This window comes from Mastigoproctus giganteus, chromosome 3, assembly GCF_048544385.1.
Source record: "Mastigoproctus giganteus isolate SK-2022 chromosome 3, ASM4854438v1, whole genome shotgun sequence".
Taxonomy (NCBI): domain Eukaryota; kingdom Metazoa; phylum Arthropoda; class Arachnida; order Uropygi; family Thelyphonidae; genus Mastigoproctus; species Mastigoproctus giganteus.
Window position 1 is genome coordinate 72366784 of NC_143577.1, and position 15435 is coordinate 72382218.

At 36.9% G+C, this 15435-nt stretch overlaps 1 protein-coding gene across 1 annotated transcript in view; it reads left to right on the forward strand.

The window, feature by feature from the left end:
* LOC150088080 (neuroligin-4, X-linked-like) overlaps window positions 1-15435 on the forward strand; it is a 220801-nt gene that overhangs the window by 155451 nt on the left and 49915 nt on the right. The window contains exon 2 of the mRNA XM_090370560.1: window positions 5400-5549. Coding sequence (XP_090226686.1) covers window positions 5400-5549 — 150 coding nt within the window. The remainder of the gene's footprint in view (window positions 1-5399; window positions 5550-15435) is intronic.

The window sequence follows — 15435 nt, forward strand, 5'->3', positions numbered from 1 at the left end:
TTTTTTTAGTATGTCATATGTTAATCTCGCAGATCAATGACTCTAAATTTCACGGGACAGCTCGGGAAATGTGCAATCCGTATGCTCAAATGATTTATTTCGAATAATTTATATTCAGTCTAAAAATAGAGCAATGTAATTTATATTTACAACTCTTTTCTTCGTGAAAATACTGTTTCACATTAAGTGTTACCAGCACTATAAACAGTCCAATGTATCTAAACAAACGAATACTCCAGATAATGATGCTTCTTCTATCATTTTAATAAAAGTCTTGTCGTCGGGAACAGAAGCATCATCAGGGTGGAAGATATGCATCGAGTTTGCGGGAGAGTTCACTAAGTTTAAATTAGGCTGGCAGGAATCAGAATGATAGAATACATCAGACGACAGATACATAAGATCACGTGACCACCAAACTGTTTCTTTATGCTGATGACGCAGCTCCTCTTTTCAAACCTCAACATCAAATATCGTGGGTGGTGAGTAAGTGAAGCGATTCGCGGGACCTGACAAATGAGTTTTCGGCAGCTAGACGCTCAAGTCACAAATAAGATTACACCACAAAGAAATTCGAATGCTTAGAAATGTTTCAAAGCATTTTCACCGGGATATAAAGAGCGGATGGTCTTAAGAAACAAAAGTTTATTGTAGTTTTTATAAGTAACTTTATAAATCTGGTACTCTGAACTATTTCAGTACAATAAATATAAAATTATTGCCAGAATAATTTCGCTATAGATTGTCAACAGCAGTGTCCCTAAACTAGTGGAAGTTGTTCTCGTGCTTTCCTTTCTGGGGAAGATGTTTGCTATACAAACATCCTCCCTGGAAAAACACCACTTCTTTTTTTGTAGTGGTAACATTTATGCAGAATTACAAAATCATAAAAAAGGCGCACGTTAAGAGAATATTTTTTATAACTTAAGCAAGAATTTTTGAAGTTAATACTCTTCACTATCCATGCGCTTTTTAAAAGATATCTTAGAACACATTTTAAAAAAAAAATCCATTTCTTTCTCGTTGAACTATGGATATACTTTGTTTGAATAGTTTTAACAGACTCCTTTTGGACTATCATTGTGGTTAAAATGCATTAACTATGCTCTAACCACGCCTTTCTTTCCTAAACTTGGTTAGGGTGCTAGAAAATGTTATTTACATCCCAATATATTAGAAATGAAATGTATAATGCATGTGTTTGTTTAGTGATAAGATAACATCAAAAGAAAAGCCTACGCTACGCTTTAAATATTTATTTTTTTCCAGATATAAAAAAGAGAAAAGTAACTTTTCGCTGGCAGAAAGCAAGGGTCTATTGTTCCTGACAAGACACCGAACAAAGAATTTTTATTTCATTTCTGTCTCGGTCCTGTTGTATATTTAATATTACCAGACAGAGAAAAATCGAGCTACCATACGTAGCTTAAGGTTAGAAGAGCTTTCCTTCTTCCATAATGTACAGCACTACATACATCTTATTCTACCATTCAATTTAGACTCGCTGCAGCCCGTGGAATCATCTTATATTAGCATGCTGCTGTGTAAAGAAAGCTGTTATGTTTAAGCAACATCCAATAATTCTTTATGACTTTCGACTTACTGAAATTTAAGAATTGCATATCCTGCTTATTCATTCATCATTTTAAATACTGTAATTAGAGTGGAATTTACGTACGGTTTCTCTTTCTCAGATACACATCCATTTTAGATATAATTATCTTCCTGGCCCCGGTCTGGGTGTAATACAAGCCAAAGAAACTCGGTAACTAGAATATTGATTCTAGTATTCTGTTTCAGTTTAACCTTTAAGTGAGCTGTTGGCTCCAGAAAAATAATGTACAACATAGCCAAGTGGAGAGTCGCTTTTTTCGATATACAGTTAAATATATGTTTTTCTATAAATGTTTATTTTACCTTTGATCGATTTTATTAAATAATATAGCTGTAATGATAATAAATATGTTATTCATGCTTTTTTATTGAATTTTGCAAGATGACAGTTGTCCGGAATTCAACGCAATTATATTCTATCTTGCTGATCGATTAAAGAAGGTATTCTGATATCCGCATGCCTTGTGCTGCAGGAAACATCAGTGCAACCTCACCAAAGATGTCATCATTCGTGTGGCTGGAATATCATTACCAGCAGTAATGGAGTTTACCTATGTATCGACGCATGCAGTGTCTACTGTGGGGCAAAGCTAACAACAATAAGTCCGACCGAAAAAAAGATACTCCATGACTGAGAGAACATGTCTGGCCAGCCATGCATAAAAATCGGGGGGCATCATTTCAGAAAAACCTTCAGTTCTTAGAATAAATATGTTTTGATGTTTTTTGTAGTAGCATGAATATATTGAGCACTCCCGCATATATTGAGCATTTTTATATAGTCGAATATCTCGAACTGTGGTGGGGTGGTAGAGTTTTCTTCCGGATACTCTTGTTTTTATTGCCAAAAAATAAAAAAAAAACTTTGAAACACATTGAGTAGACATTTTTGAAGCTCGATATTACTTTGTTGTCATGTTGAGTCATCAAATTTTCTTTTTCTATTTGTTTTTCTTTTTCTTATTCCAGCTATGAACTCCTTATTTCATTTGAAATCAGTCGACATCGATATGAACACAATTTATTTTCTCATCCTGTCATCTGTGACAAACGACTCCTGAGGGATCAAAGATGTATTACTATCCGACACACGATACAACTTTCAACAACCAATTACGGAATGATGCTTCTCATCAGGGTATACACATAGAGAAAACCAAACAGCAATGTTCCCATGGAATTCAGCTGGACTAGACAGCGATGAACGTCAGCATTGTAACATTCTCGCGAAGTATTAAATGAAAAAGAAAATATATATTCTTGGTACAATAATCTGATGCTATACAACGGATACGAAACACCTTACATTCCGGTAAAATTATTTTGTAAAACTAAGTTTTAGTTGTTGCCAACTTTTTACCATTTTTTTCTACAGAAGACCTTCCAACCAATCCATACTTATTTCCCCCGGTAGATGCATTTTAAAGGATTAAAAGTTGGAATCTTATTTCCAACTTCTTCGCCATGAAGATTTATGTTACACGCATTAAATCAATAGCTTCTCCGTATTTTCCGCTGAGCTAGACTTGTAAATTTTAGGTTCGCCTGCCCACCAACTTTTCGCAGGTGCTAAATTCAGAACGTCATACATATTTGTAATACACTGTAGGAGAGAGAGAGAAAGGAAGTTGAAAGAAGAGCTGACCAAGCAAAGAACGTTGGGACACGCTTGAGGTAATGGTAGAAAAAGCTCTGCAATTTTGCCATCGTGGTGAATAATAATTCCGATTGCTGTCAGAGGCGAAATTCGAAACTATGTTAGTGTGTAAGGCAATGCGAAAAGTTTTTAAAGTTGGGGTGTAACTGGGGGAAAGAAATGAACGACTGAAAGGAAAAGGGGGGAGTTGTTTAGAAGACCTAACAGAAGTTCTTAACCACTGAAGTGTCGATGATGATGGGACTTAATAGGAAATAATGTCAAAAAAAAAAGATAAACAAATTGTAGAACACACGTAATCGATCGCTATAGGTGGACTTCTTTATTTTCCAAAACGAGGGGAAGTCGTAGTCCAATTCTTTTAGCTCCTCACCACTGACAACTGCGATGTTCATTTTGTTTTTCTTTTGGAGATGATACAGCGAATGTCGAGCAAGTGACTTGTCGGGCAAATGAGTGTCATCTAAGTGATTGGATACTATAAAGCATGCCACGGGACACTTCACTGATTGGTATTTTGCAAAGATAAAGAAAAAAAGCTAATTACAGTTGACCAGACCGGCAATAAAATAGATGCTTTACCATCGTAATAGAAATGAAGGGAAAAACGATTTTGTTAAATACTGGCCTTTCTCCAGACATTTTATTGATTATCACTTTCACTCCTTCAATTGCTATTTCGTCTTTAAATCCGCTTGAATAGTTTCTTCTACAACTAATTGGTTCTTTTAATAAAAGCACTTCTTAATGAGTTGTTAACAGATATAATATTCCAAGAAAAACGTATTACTCTCCTTTTGTTTGTAAATTCTTCTGTTAGCAAATATAAGGCACGTGAAAAAAAAGCTACTTCCTTACTATCCCCATCCCAACCCCTCCTACTTTTATTGCAAGATACCCTTTTCGATGAGGCTTAGTTTTGTGAAGAATGTCTCTGCATTTTGATTATTTTGGGGGAGATAAATTACCACTCCATGCCACTGTTTTTAACATATCGCGCCTATAAAAAATCTAATTACGCTAATTGCTTCGTTCTCTTATCTCGTTTCAGAGGTTTTGCTTTTTTTTCCATTTCTGTTCATGGTGAAAGCAGGTTTTGCAATTAGAACTTAAATCATAGTGCCTGAAACTTTAAATATTTCTTGCAAGGTTTAATTTGGGTTTGGAAACAATAAAATTTTATGATAAGTAAAGCATAGCTATCTGGGAAATTTGTTTTTACCAAATGTAAGTCGAATCTTCTTTGGCGTATTTGTGGTGGAAGTCGTTACTAGTTGATGAATTAAACATGGAGTGGTAATTGCGCTTCGGGCTGCCATAATTAAGGTTTATAAATTAACGTACAGATTCCGGGCATAGATATCGCACTACATATGCCGATCTCGAAACACCCATCTATTTATCGGCACTAGTAATTAAATTCAACGCCAACCTGGAAATGTCCCTTTGTAAACTTAAGATATTTCCATTACGTCCTTCAGACAAACTACAAAGCACCTAACTGACTTACAATTCTTCTTCGGGGAATTTTGCGTGACTTTAACAATCGCCCTTTGGTAATTTCCTTGCCCCTTTACACGTTATATTTCTTGATTAAATGTTTGAGAAGGAAACGTAAAGCTTACAGTGCTCGTGCAAGAGGATTAGAATTCTTATAAAGATGTTAAGACTTTGGGAGAACATTGCGAATGGATTGTATGCTGTTTCTGCAAAGTAGTGAACGTATATTTTACGAGTAAATAATTATAGTTGGAAATGTTTATGAAGCAACAAAGCAGCAGCCAACAGAATTAAGAGTGTTGAAAAGTCTAAGAAAGGTCATTAATGTTTGCCTTACTGAAGTGTGACTTATTTGACTTTTGTGGCGAAGAAGAAGCCGTTGCACTTTAAAATTAGCATAGAATAAAAATAACTACGCTTTAAAGTTAGTAACTGGTGGCTTCTTTTTAATTATAAACCAGTTATCTAATGTGAACAAGGTTTCCAGATATTTTCACTGTAATCGGAGAAAGTGGAACGTTTTGTGAAAAAAACTAACTCTGTTTCTCTACTATCTGTTGATTTATTTTAATAGAATTCCACACTTGTCCCTTTTCAGAAACTCATCCTTGTATTTTTCCCAATATAGCCGGACGTGATCCTGTTAAAGTTCCTGTGATGGTTTTTATCCATGGTGAGTCTTACGAATGGAATGCGGGAAATCCATACGATGGCAGTATATTAGCAAGTTTTGGAAATGTGGTGGTTGTTACGATAAACTACAGATTGGGAATTTTAGGTAAGTGCCTATAAAATTTTAGAATTGGAGATTTGTAGACCTCTTTTCAGCCAAACTCAAAACATTTTTGAATTCGTACATCTGTAGATCTCAACATGTGGCATAGTGGCTCAAAATTTAATACAAAAAATGGGATGACCATTTTTATTATATCATGGATATATTAATTTTGGATCGCCTCTTGTCTTGTATGCTTATCCTGGAATATAAAGAGAATTTTATTTATTTAATTATCAAAAATTAATCCTTAGGACTTAACTGATAGTTAGCAAACCTCTGGCTAAATGTGACTAAATGGGCATATATGTGGCAGCCCCAATTCCCATATATCTCTTTAAGATACTGCAACATTGTAGGTTGCTGTTGGTTGGATGAGTTCAAGAATTAATTCATGGATATAATGCTAATATCGACATCCATGAAAGCACAGATTTTGTACTCAAAATTACTATCAATCCCGTGTACGGTTCAGTCGGTTTTTCTATTCTAGACTTACAGCCTCCTCTTTGATAACATTAATATATAAAGTGTCTCACGAGCGGATTTACACTCTCTAGAGTCTTTATTCCTAGCAGGATTTCGTCTCAAACAGGAAACCTTTTAACCTTCGCCACAGACTAGTAACTCAACTCAGCAAAACCTAAAAGATTTAAAAAAATGGGTTAACAAAATATAATTTACAGGGCATCACTCTCGGGGATTTTAAGATTTTAAAATTGCAAGAAGTCTTTGCACAAAACTTTTTTTGATGGAACTATTTTCTGACACAAGACCTCCGGAAATAAACATGGTAGCAACCCTCTATTCTCTGTAGTACTGGTTAACTTTAGACAGAATATAATCTTATCTAACAGACCTTCTGTTTAAAATTCTGTTTAGCACAACTCTACCAAAGGCTTTTTTTCTCTCAAGAAATCTATGGCTAGTCCATTACTTTCCCGAAACATTTTTTTTTATCACCAAAATCCCTTGGCTGTCTGAGCTGTACGCACAGTTCCAAAACCCTTTTAGTCAGCTGTGAGTAAGGAGTTTTATTTAGAACATTGAATTCTAAGAACAAGAATAACTTGTTTCTAACACCATGATGTGCCTTACATTTTCAAAGTTTCTTATTTATCTGGTGAAACTCATGTAAACTTGGTTTGCGAAACAGAAGGTGGGGGATGAAAGCATGCTACACACAACCCCCTCCCTTTCTTGCTTGCACACGTAACAAACAAAGACAGTTATCTGTTCCTTCGTGCGACAGCTTCTGCGTCTTCAGTTAGAGAAATATACTTAAACATCTATATGTTGCATCGGACTGCAACAGGTTCCCAAGATGAGCTGTCCATTTCAATTCATGTTTGTACGAGTTGAAGGATTTACTACATGATTGATTCAAAATCACTTTTGTATTTGTTCAAAAAAACAATTTACAGAACGTGTTTACTTCTACTCCGCTGAATGAAACGTTTTTCATGCTTCCAACAGTCTATCCTTATCAAACCTAAAGAAGCAGCTAACCTATCAAACTTGAAGAAGCAGCTATCCTTATCAAACTTGAAGAAGCAGCACCTCAAGGAGACTACACGATTACATTTGTGTCTGAATAGTTCTCTGAATTTGAATATTAATTTTTAACATTCAAGTTCGTCATCTCAATAACACTGTGAGCAATTGTATTCATCCTAAAATTTCAACAGAATAAAATGGTTATCGATTGCAATCGATATTGCACCCGATTTTGTCTTCATACAATGAAACCTGAACGAAATGTATGCAATTGGCCATCAGCTTTGCAACTGTCTTTATTATGTGGAAAAAAATCTCCATAGCATCAGTCTATGGAGATTATAAGCAGCGTTTATGTTAACCGTGATTCTTGCTCCCATTTAAACTGTTTGTTAATAGATGGCGTTATCGAAGACCCTCAGTGCTCTATCCTCACTTATATACTACCATACCAAGATATTAGAGAACTTACCTCAAGGATCCATCTTTATCAGCGATAACAACATCAACCTTGCGTACCATGGATTCGAATAGGTGTGCACAGGTGTCCCTGATGATGTCTCAGATAACTGAACAATGGATTTCTATATTCCTGGAAAAATGTAGTTTGAAATTTTATCAGTATTGCAATAATTCATGATATTTACATTTAACAGGAAAAAATTAATGGATAAATGCTTTTAATTTTGTTATACTTATGTTTGCATATAATGTATAAATCTTCGTATCTGTATTTAAAGGATTCGATTTTAAATTTTAATATCGCATAAAATCTAAAATCATAATTTTTATTAAAAGTTTTTTAATAAACCTTATAATCGCGAATATTGTGATGAATACAATGTAAAATGATCTAAATATTCATTTAGTTAAATTGAAATGTCTTATAAACCGCTTGTATTATAAGAAAGCAAATGTACTTAAAAAATAATTATATAAATATTAATGTCTTATACAAATACTGTATAATAGTATAGATTTTCAAATTGCCACTTTAACAGATTGTAATCTGTATATCTTGTCTGCGTCGATCCAGGAGTGAACTCCAGTACTGCCTGTGACAGTATTTTCTATGCACGAAAGCTGTGCCCATACTTCTCGATGGATCGATGATATAGTCTTCCTTTATCACACATGCAATTAACTTTTAAGATATTGCAGCTCTTCCTATAAGGTCTGTGGCATGTCATGTCCTGCATGTCATAAACTGTTTCAGTTGCCTACGTGAGAATGGTGTGGAAATGAGAATGGTTGCTTCTCTAATGACATTGGGAGGCCAGTGTATTCATCTTTGGCTATACAGGGTGTTTCAAAAATGATGGTCAATAATTTAAAGGTGAAAAGTACAAACTAAAATAAGAAAAAAGTCCCAGTGAACATCGGGCCGCAAATGAACCGTTTTCGAGATAATGCACATTTTCTGTTAAGATCCGCCACTGACTATAGGAGAACTAGTTTAGCAAAAAGCTGTGAATCCTTTGCTAAGGGTGGTTTTATTAAACATAAGATAATACATTTTTAATTTTTGGTTTTAACACCACAGGATTTTACAGATGTTACATGTTACAGGATGTTACAAAAGGTGCTCAAAATGCTGTCCTTGCATCCCTACGCAGCTTTGTAGTCTTCTCTTCATTGAGTTGCGAATCCTCTCAGGCATTCCTGGGTCATTTCTGATTTGAAAGGCTGCTTCAATCCAACGCTGCAATTCCTCAACTGTGTTAATGTCAGAAATGTACACCAAGCTTTTTACATGACCCCAGATACAAAAATCCATAGGATTTAAGTCTGGTAATCTGGGCGGCCACATTACAGGCCCACCTCTACCTATCCACCGTTGACCATACCTTCTAGTTAGATACCGAGTCACAACTCGAGAAAAATGTGCCGATGCACCATTATGCAAAAATCACATGTTCTGGCGTTGCTGAAGTGGAACATTATCATCATTAAGGAGGTCTGGAAGAACATTTTGCAGGAACTGAAAGTACAGCTCTCCTGTTAGCCTCCTAGTGGTCCTGCCCAGACATTCAACGAGAAACGTTGTTGATGTCCTGACTCGTGAATTGCATTAGGATTTTCGTTGGACCAAACGTGAAAGTTATGAAAATTAAAAATACCATCACGAGTAAACCCAGCTTCGTCAGTAAACAAAATGTTGTTTAGAAATTGAGGGTTCAGGACACACTGTTGTTGCATCCACTGGAAGAAGTTCACTCTGTGAGGGTAGTCTGCATTGCTGAGACCTTATACGCGCTGGATATGGTAGGGGTACAGTAATTGGCGATGTAAAATTCGCCACATACTGCTATGACTCAGTACACGCTCTTGCAGAGCAACCCTCCTTGTCGAAATTCCTGGATTTTGTTCTATTCTTTCTAACACCCTTTCCTCACCATCAGGTGTTATTCTTCTGGACCTACCTTCTCGTACTCCATGTGCGAAGCGCCCATGTTCTCTAAGGCTATGTGCGCCTGTTTGGGCTGCTTTCGGCGGAGAAATGCTTCTTGGTACAAACGTACAGTCTCGAGAGCACTGCCGTTGGCTTTACCATACTCTTCGTTGCTGTAACCTCTTTCCATGTTGACTATCCTTTGAGAAGTACTATTATGCCTGCTACGTCTCAGAGCATTGAGAGAGGGGAAAGGGAGAGAATGAGCATAACTTAATCTAAACAAACAAGTTAGCGGTGGATCCCAACCAGAAATGTCCAATATCTCGAAAAAGATTCATTTAAAGACCCATGTTTACTAGGCTTCTTCTTTTTTTTTATTTTACATATTGTAGTCTGTACAGTTCACCTTTAAATTATTGACCATCACTTTTGAAACACCCTGTAATTTCACTGATTTCGATTGACTAACTCACTTTATATTTAATATTCAACTCGTTTTATATATTAGCAAAAATCTGTGGCTTTTTAAATTTTAATTTTATGCAAGTATATGTAGATGAGTGCACCAGTTTTCTGCAAATAGATCTGGAAAGAAAACTTTTTAGCGTATTAGCTTTCTGGAACTTTTGCTTAAGTTAAGCGACAACTTTTATCGTACATTGTGAGGTCAATCAGAACTTCGTAATGCGCATACCTTGTACCATACGTAGATTACAACTACGCGAAATGTATTTTTAGTGGGGTGAAAGTAAAGCGATTCGGCTTTTCCATCATGCTTTATCACACACACACATCTATTCAGATGGTATGATGTTTCCGATTCTGAGTTCGCGATGCAAGTACAGAAGCAAACGATATCCCGGGCAGCAAAGTGTAGTGGGAAACGATGTGTCTACGTCAGTAGCTAATGAGGTGGCCTTTCTCAGTTGGATAAAACTTTAATGGCTTTTCTGCGTATCGATTCTCTCTGTTTTCCAGGTATCATTTCTTCCAGATGCGAAAAGAAACACAAAAACACTGTACGTCCTACAGGAAGATCAAATACCTCCATCTTTGTGAATCGCATCCCGTGTTTACAAGGCTTAGACAAATAGGATAAACTTCCAGCTGTCACTGCGTCCAATAATTCCATATACATTGCTTGAATAATCGTTTGTGTCCAGGATGTCTGCTTAATGTTCATCTGAGTTCTTCCACGCCGGTTTTCATTCATAGCTGACTTCGGTTGATATTACGCTTGAAAAGAAAATCGATCAGCGTGTAAAATGGAATAATATGTGTTTCTTTTTTGGTGGTGTTCCATCCTTTGTCGCCACTCCCCATCTACCTTTATTACAATCAGATCTTGGAAAAGCATCGGACGAACAAAGCTTTTCTATATCCACATCACGGAAGCACTTTTGTATTTGATTTTTACCGAATTTTGTAAGTAGTGGACTCTACTTACCCCGCTAAGGAACTATATAGCACGCATTTGTATGAGAAAGATGCGTAGAAATTTTCTTGTCCAGAGCAATTGTACCATCTCTCAAGTTTGGATATGATTTTGCCCGTAAGATATCTGAGCTGTCACAAGAAATGGTCTTTCGAAATATCGCTGCTTTACAGTTTCTTGTGATTCTATTTGAAATCTCTGACAGCGCAGAAAATTTCTGTAACTAGTAGGCAGTTTTAAGATTGGTGACGTAGATATAAAATGGAAGTGAACAATCCCCTTCGGAATGAACTCAATTTATGCTGAATGAAAGTGTTGGGAAAAGCGTCTGTTTTTTTTATATTTTGCAGAAAATTGAATCTAACTTAGAGAACCTTATAAAAACAGGTTGATTAATTCCAGTGGATTAAACAGATAAATATAATATAATATAAAAATTATATTAAATAATATACATATTATTATATTATAATATTTTAAATAATAAATATCATGATAAAATATAAATATATATATAATATAAATATTTTCCAACAATGAATTTTGTTAATTAACCAACTTTCAAGAGTGGCTCCATCTGGTAGCAGTTTCACTTCGATGAATATAATGGCGCAATTTAGACGCCTTGGAGAGAAGTCAACAAGAAGTATTACAAAAGCGAAAGTACTTTGTTATTAGCAAATACTGAAACAGTAAAGAAATTTTTATCGATTTTTCTAAAAGACCGCTATAAAATAGGATTGCGTTATAAAGTGAAGAAAGAGATTCCCTGCAAACAACAAACATTGGGAGATTGGAACAAGGCACGTCAACAGTGGCTCCAAATTCAATCAAGAACAGGCTTTAATTGAATCGAGCGTTGACTTAATGCACGAGCAGATGCTATTTATGTGATTGGCGACGATACAGACCGTTGTTGGCTTAACTTGCATATATCCGAATCAATTAGTTGAGGATCTTAAAACGTCACACAACAGCGTTCGTAGAAATCATGCACTCGCGCTGATTTTCATTAGCTGGTTGGATATGCACAATCAGCAACAGGCTGCTGCAGATGGTGGCGAGTGTTCAGTGATTGTCCAGACGCTAATCACTGTTAAGAAAGTGTGAGACCAGGTTCAATCATCTCTGTTGTATTTCTAAGTGCAATAATTTGAGATCATGTTGTGCCACACATCTATTATATGACAATTATGACGATCTAAAATACCATTCATTATAGAGCGAATATATTTATAATTTTTAGTCGCGTTCGCATATATACACTGCCCTACCTTAATATCGGGACACCTACCTTTAGACAAAGAGAGAGCTTTTATTGTGTGATTTAATATTTTGTGCTGAAACCTTTTGTTTTTATGACGTCCTTCAGGACGTCATAAAAACAAAAGGTTTGCAGATTTGCAGAGTATGCAGATTGACCTTTAACGCAGCCACTAGTTCGGCCTTGTTCTTTGGGCGATCTCGACGTGCACGTACCCAACGATCCAATATATCTCAAAGATGCTCGATAGGGTTCAGATCAACACTCTGTCCAGGTTGGCCTGATATTGCACAGAATTCATTGTTTTGTCGATAACTACTAATGGGCCCAAGCCAAACCATGAAAGGAATCCCATACCATGACACTGCCTCTACAAAAGTCATTGTTGGGAGGATACAATCAAGAAGGAACTGTTCCCCTAGCACTCGCCACACCCAGGAATGGCCATGAGACCGGTCAAGTGCGAACCTCGACTCGTCTGTCCATGGAACTGTTTTACCCTGCTTTACAGTCCAGGATTTGCGCTCCTCACATCATGTTAATCGGCGTCCAGCCTATTGTCTTCGCCGTGTCTGTCCGTCCGCAGGTAACAACGCGACTCCCAGTGGACGGATTTTCATGAAATTTTATATTTAGGCGTTATAAAAGTGAGCCCTTCCAAATTTAAATTGTAGTTTTTAACTTTAGACAGTCCTTGTAGTTGTCTAACCCCGATTTTATTTCGATACATAGCTCTAATATGCTTCCACCCAGTGTGTACATTTTAAAATTCCACTGTTACCAACACAGAATGAAAACTTCAAAATAGTTCAATTCATAAGGGTGAAAATCTTCGTGTTAGTAAAACAGAAGTAGACACCGTTGCGTTTCTCACATTACCCGAGGCAAATGTTAGTACTGCTAAGATGCACAGGAAGAGAATGGGGATTTTACGACTTGAAAGCTTCATTTCAGCGTAGCCGTAAAGGCGTAAAGAAAAAGGTTCCGGTACTAATAGTGTAAATAAAGTGTTTACACGGAATTTTCTAGTCAGCAGAGCCTTTATTTGATAAATAAATAAAAGCCCGGCAAATTTTACTTCGCTTTTAGAATATACAAGGAGTAGAGCGTTGATGGTGAACTGGTTTTAAATAATGGCATAGGACGCCGATCAAAACTACTGCGGGAACGTCTTCTGCTATGCATTTCGACAAAGACGTGTGGTTTTTGGTCCCGAGATAGTTTCTTTCATTCAGAAAGCGTTTCTATGTAGACCGGATGGATTGCTTTGTCATTTAACCAAGGTTGGATAGCGTGTCAGTTCTGGTTGTAAGCGTTGTAGCAGTGCTAAAACGTTTATAAGTAAGAATAAAAATAAAATAAACAGATAGGTAATAAATAAATAGAATAGATAGGTAATGTGGCAGGTGTGCAGAAAATAATGAAAGCCTGCTTTTTGAGCAGCTTATTGTTATCAGTTTACTAAATATAAGAAAGCTAGAACACTGAGGAGATAAACCCAAAGAGAAAACTCTCCCTGAACTTGAATTTCACGGACCGGATAGCTGGCAAAGATACTACCACATGGACATCTGGAAATGACAACGCTGAGCGGTTCCCTAGAAGTTGCCTAAAAGCAGACCTGGCATGAAGAGACCAAAAGGGATCACCAACACCAAACATGGAGACATATCATCCCTTGTGGTACTACACTAAAAGACACCATGTTTTAGTAACTGAACCTGCCGGGATATCACCACCTGTGACATGACAAACAGCTGACAAGCTGCTACAGAGCCTTATTGGCGATCTGAGTCGGCTCTCTTCCCTCTTGTGGGGAATGGCGGCTAAATGGCCAGAAGAACAGCGGTACACGACACCACACATTTCAAGATCCATGCACTTTTAAATCTCTAGCTTTTACAGCGAACTGTATTACCACACAATGTACGCAAAATCCCAAATAACTCAGGGGAGGAATATTCTACTCCTTCCTCCTGAGATTCGCTAACTATAACTTCGATTGAAGAGGTATTTAGAAATTGCTCCAATCATCGACTGGACTCGAACCCAGTCGCTCCACAAACGAGTCGCAAGTGTCGAAACCGCTATACCGTCACGAAGGACTTGCATGCAGCATGGAATAAAGTGGAATAAATCAAAGCCACAATAGTTTGAAGAATAGGAGAGGGAGCTGCTTAAGGATTTCCCATCCCACCGCTGCAATCCAGTCACAACCTCAAGAGATAGTTCAAGCTATCGAAGTCCATTAAGGAAGCAGTGGCCTGTACCCTCTTGTAATCAATGAGAGACACGCAGTACGTCGTTCGTCTTGTACATGGGTGGGAAAACCCATGTCGAATTTATTAACTTAGCTGCAGTACGATACGACAAATACATCACGTCCGTCATGATGTTTGCAAACAATGAAAAATAGTCCTTTGTGTTTCGCTACGCTACTGTGAGACTTCAGTCTTTATCCAAGAGCTCTTATTTTACTCATAACACCTGCAGCACGCGCTTACACAGCCCACTGAAACAACTTCACTATTTACGTACAGTTATAAAACCACGACGGCTGTTGTGCAGCTGCTCTCCAGCACCTGTACAACGTAGTAAATGCCACTACTTTTTGAACAGCCCGCGTATCTATTTTATTCATATGAATTCATATGCTGGAACTTTGATCGTTGGCTAATGACCCTTTATATGGATACAGTACTAGATAGGAGAGATGGTCTGATTGTGTGTGAAAGTGAAGCATTATGGTTTATGCCTTAATGGATAAACCATAAAGACTAGCGGAACCAAACTTCATAAAATATTTAAAAACGTGAAATTAATCTTCAACAACAAAGCGTAAGTTAAACTAATGTTCTTTTAAAACTTTATATTGATAACTTGAAGTAATACTGACTTAACTAACAGAAAGATGCTATCGAGTTGAAAATAAAATAAAAAGCAAAAGTGTTTCTTATTACCAAGAAAGTGTTCTTTTGAAAAGAAAAAGAAGGAAAAACTTTGTGAGATTACGTTAGCAAAACTACAGAAGGATATGTTATGTTCCTTGCAGAAGGAGAAGGCCGTTGTTAATGTGTTCTGTAGAAAATACGCGGGGAAAAAGACAGCGAAAGAAAACGCGTCGGGGGGGGGAGTGGAAATCAGCCATTCTCTTTGCAAATAAAAAATTCTTTCTCTGAACAGAATCGCCACACGGTGACAACCCGTAGCGGAATAATCCTCGGGGCCAGCACGCTGATATAGAGCAAAGATTTCTTGGAGCATTCATTGAAAAGATTGAGCTCTTCAAAGAACGTAA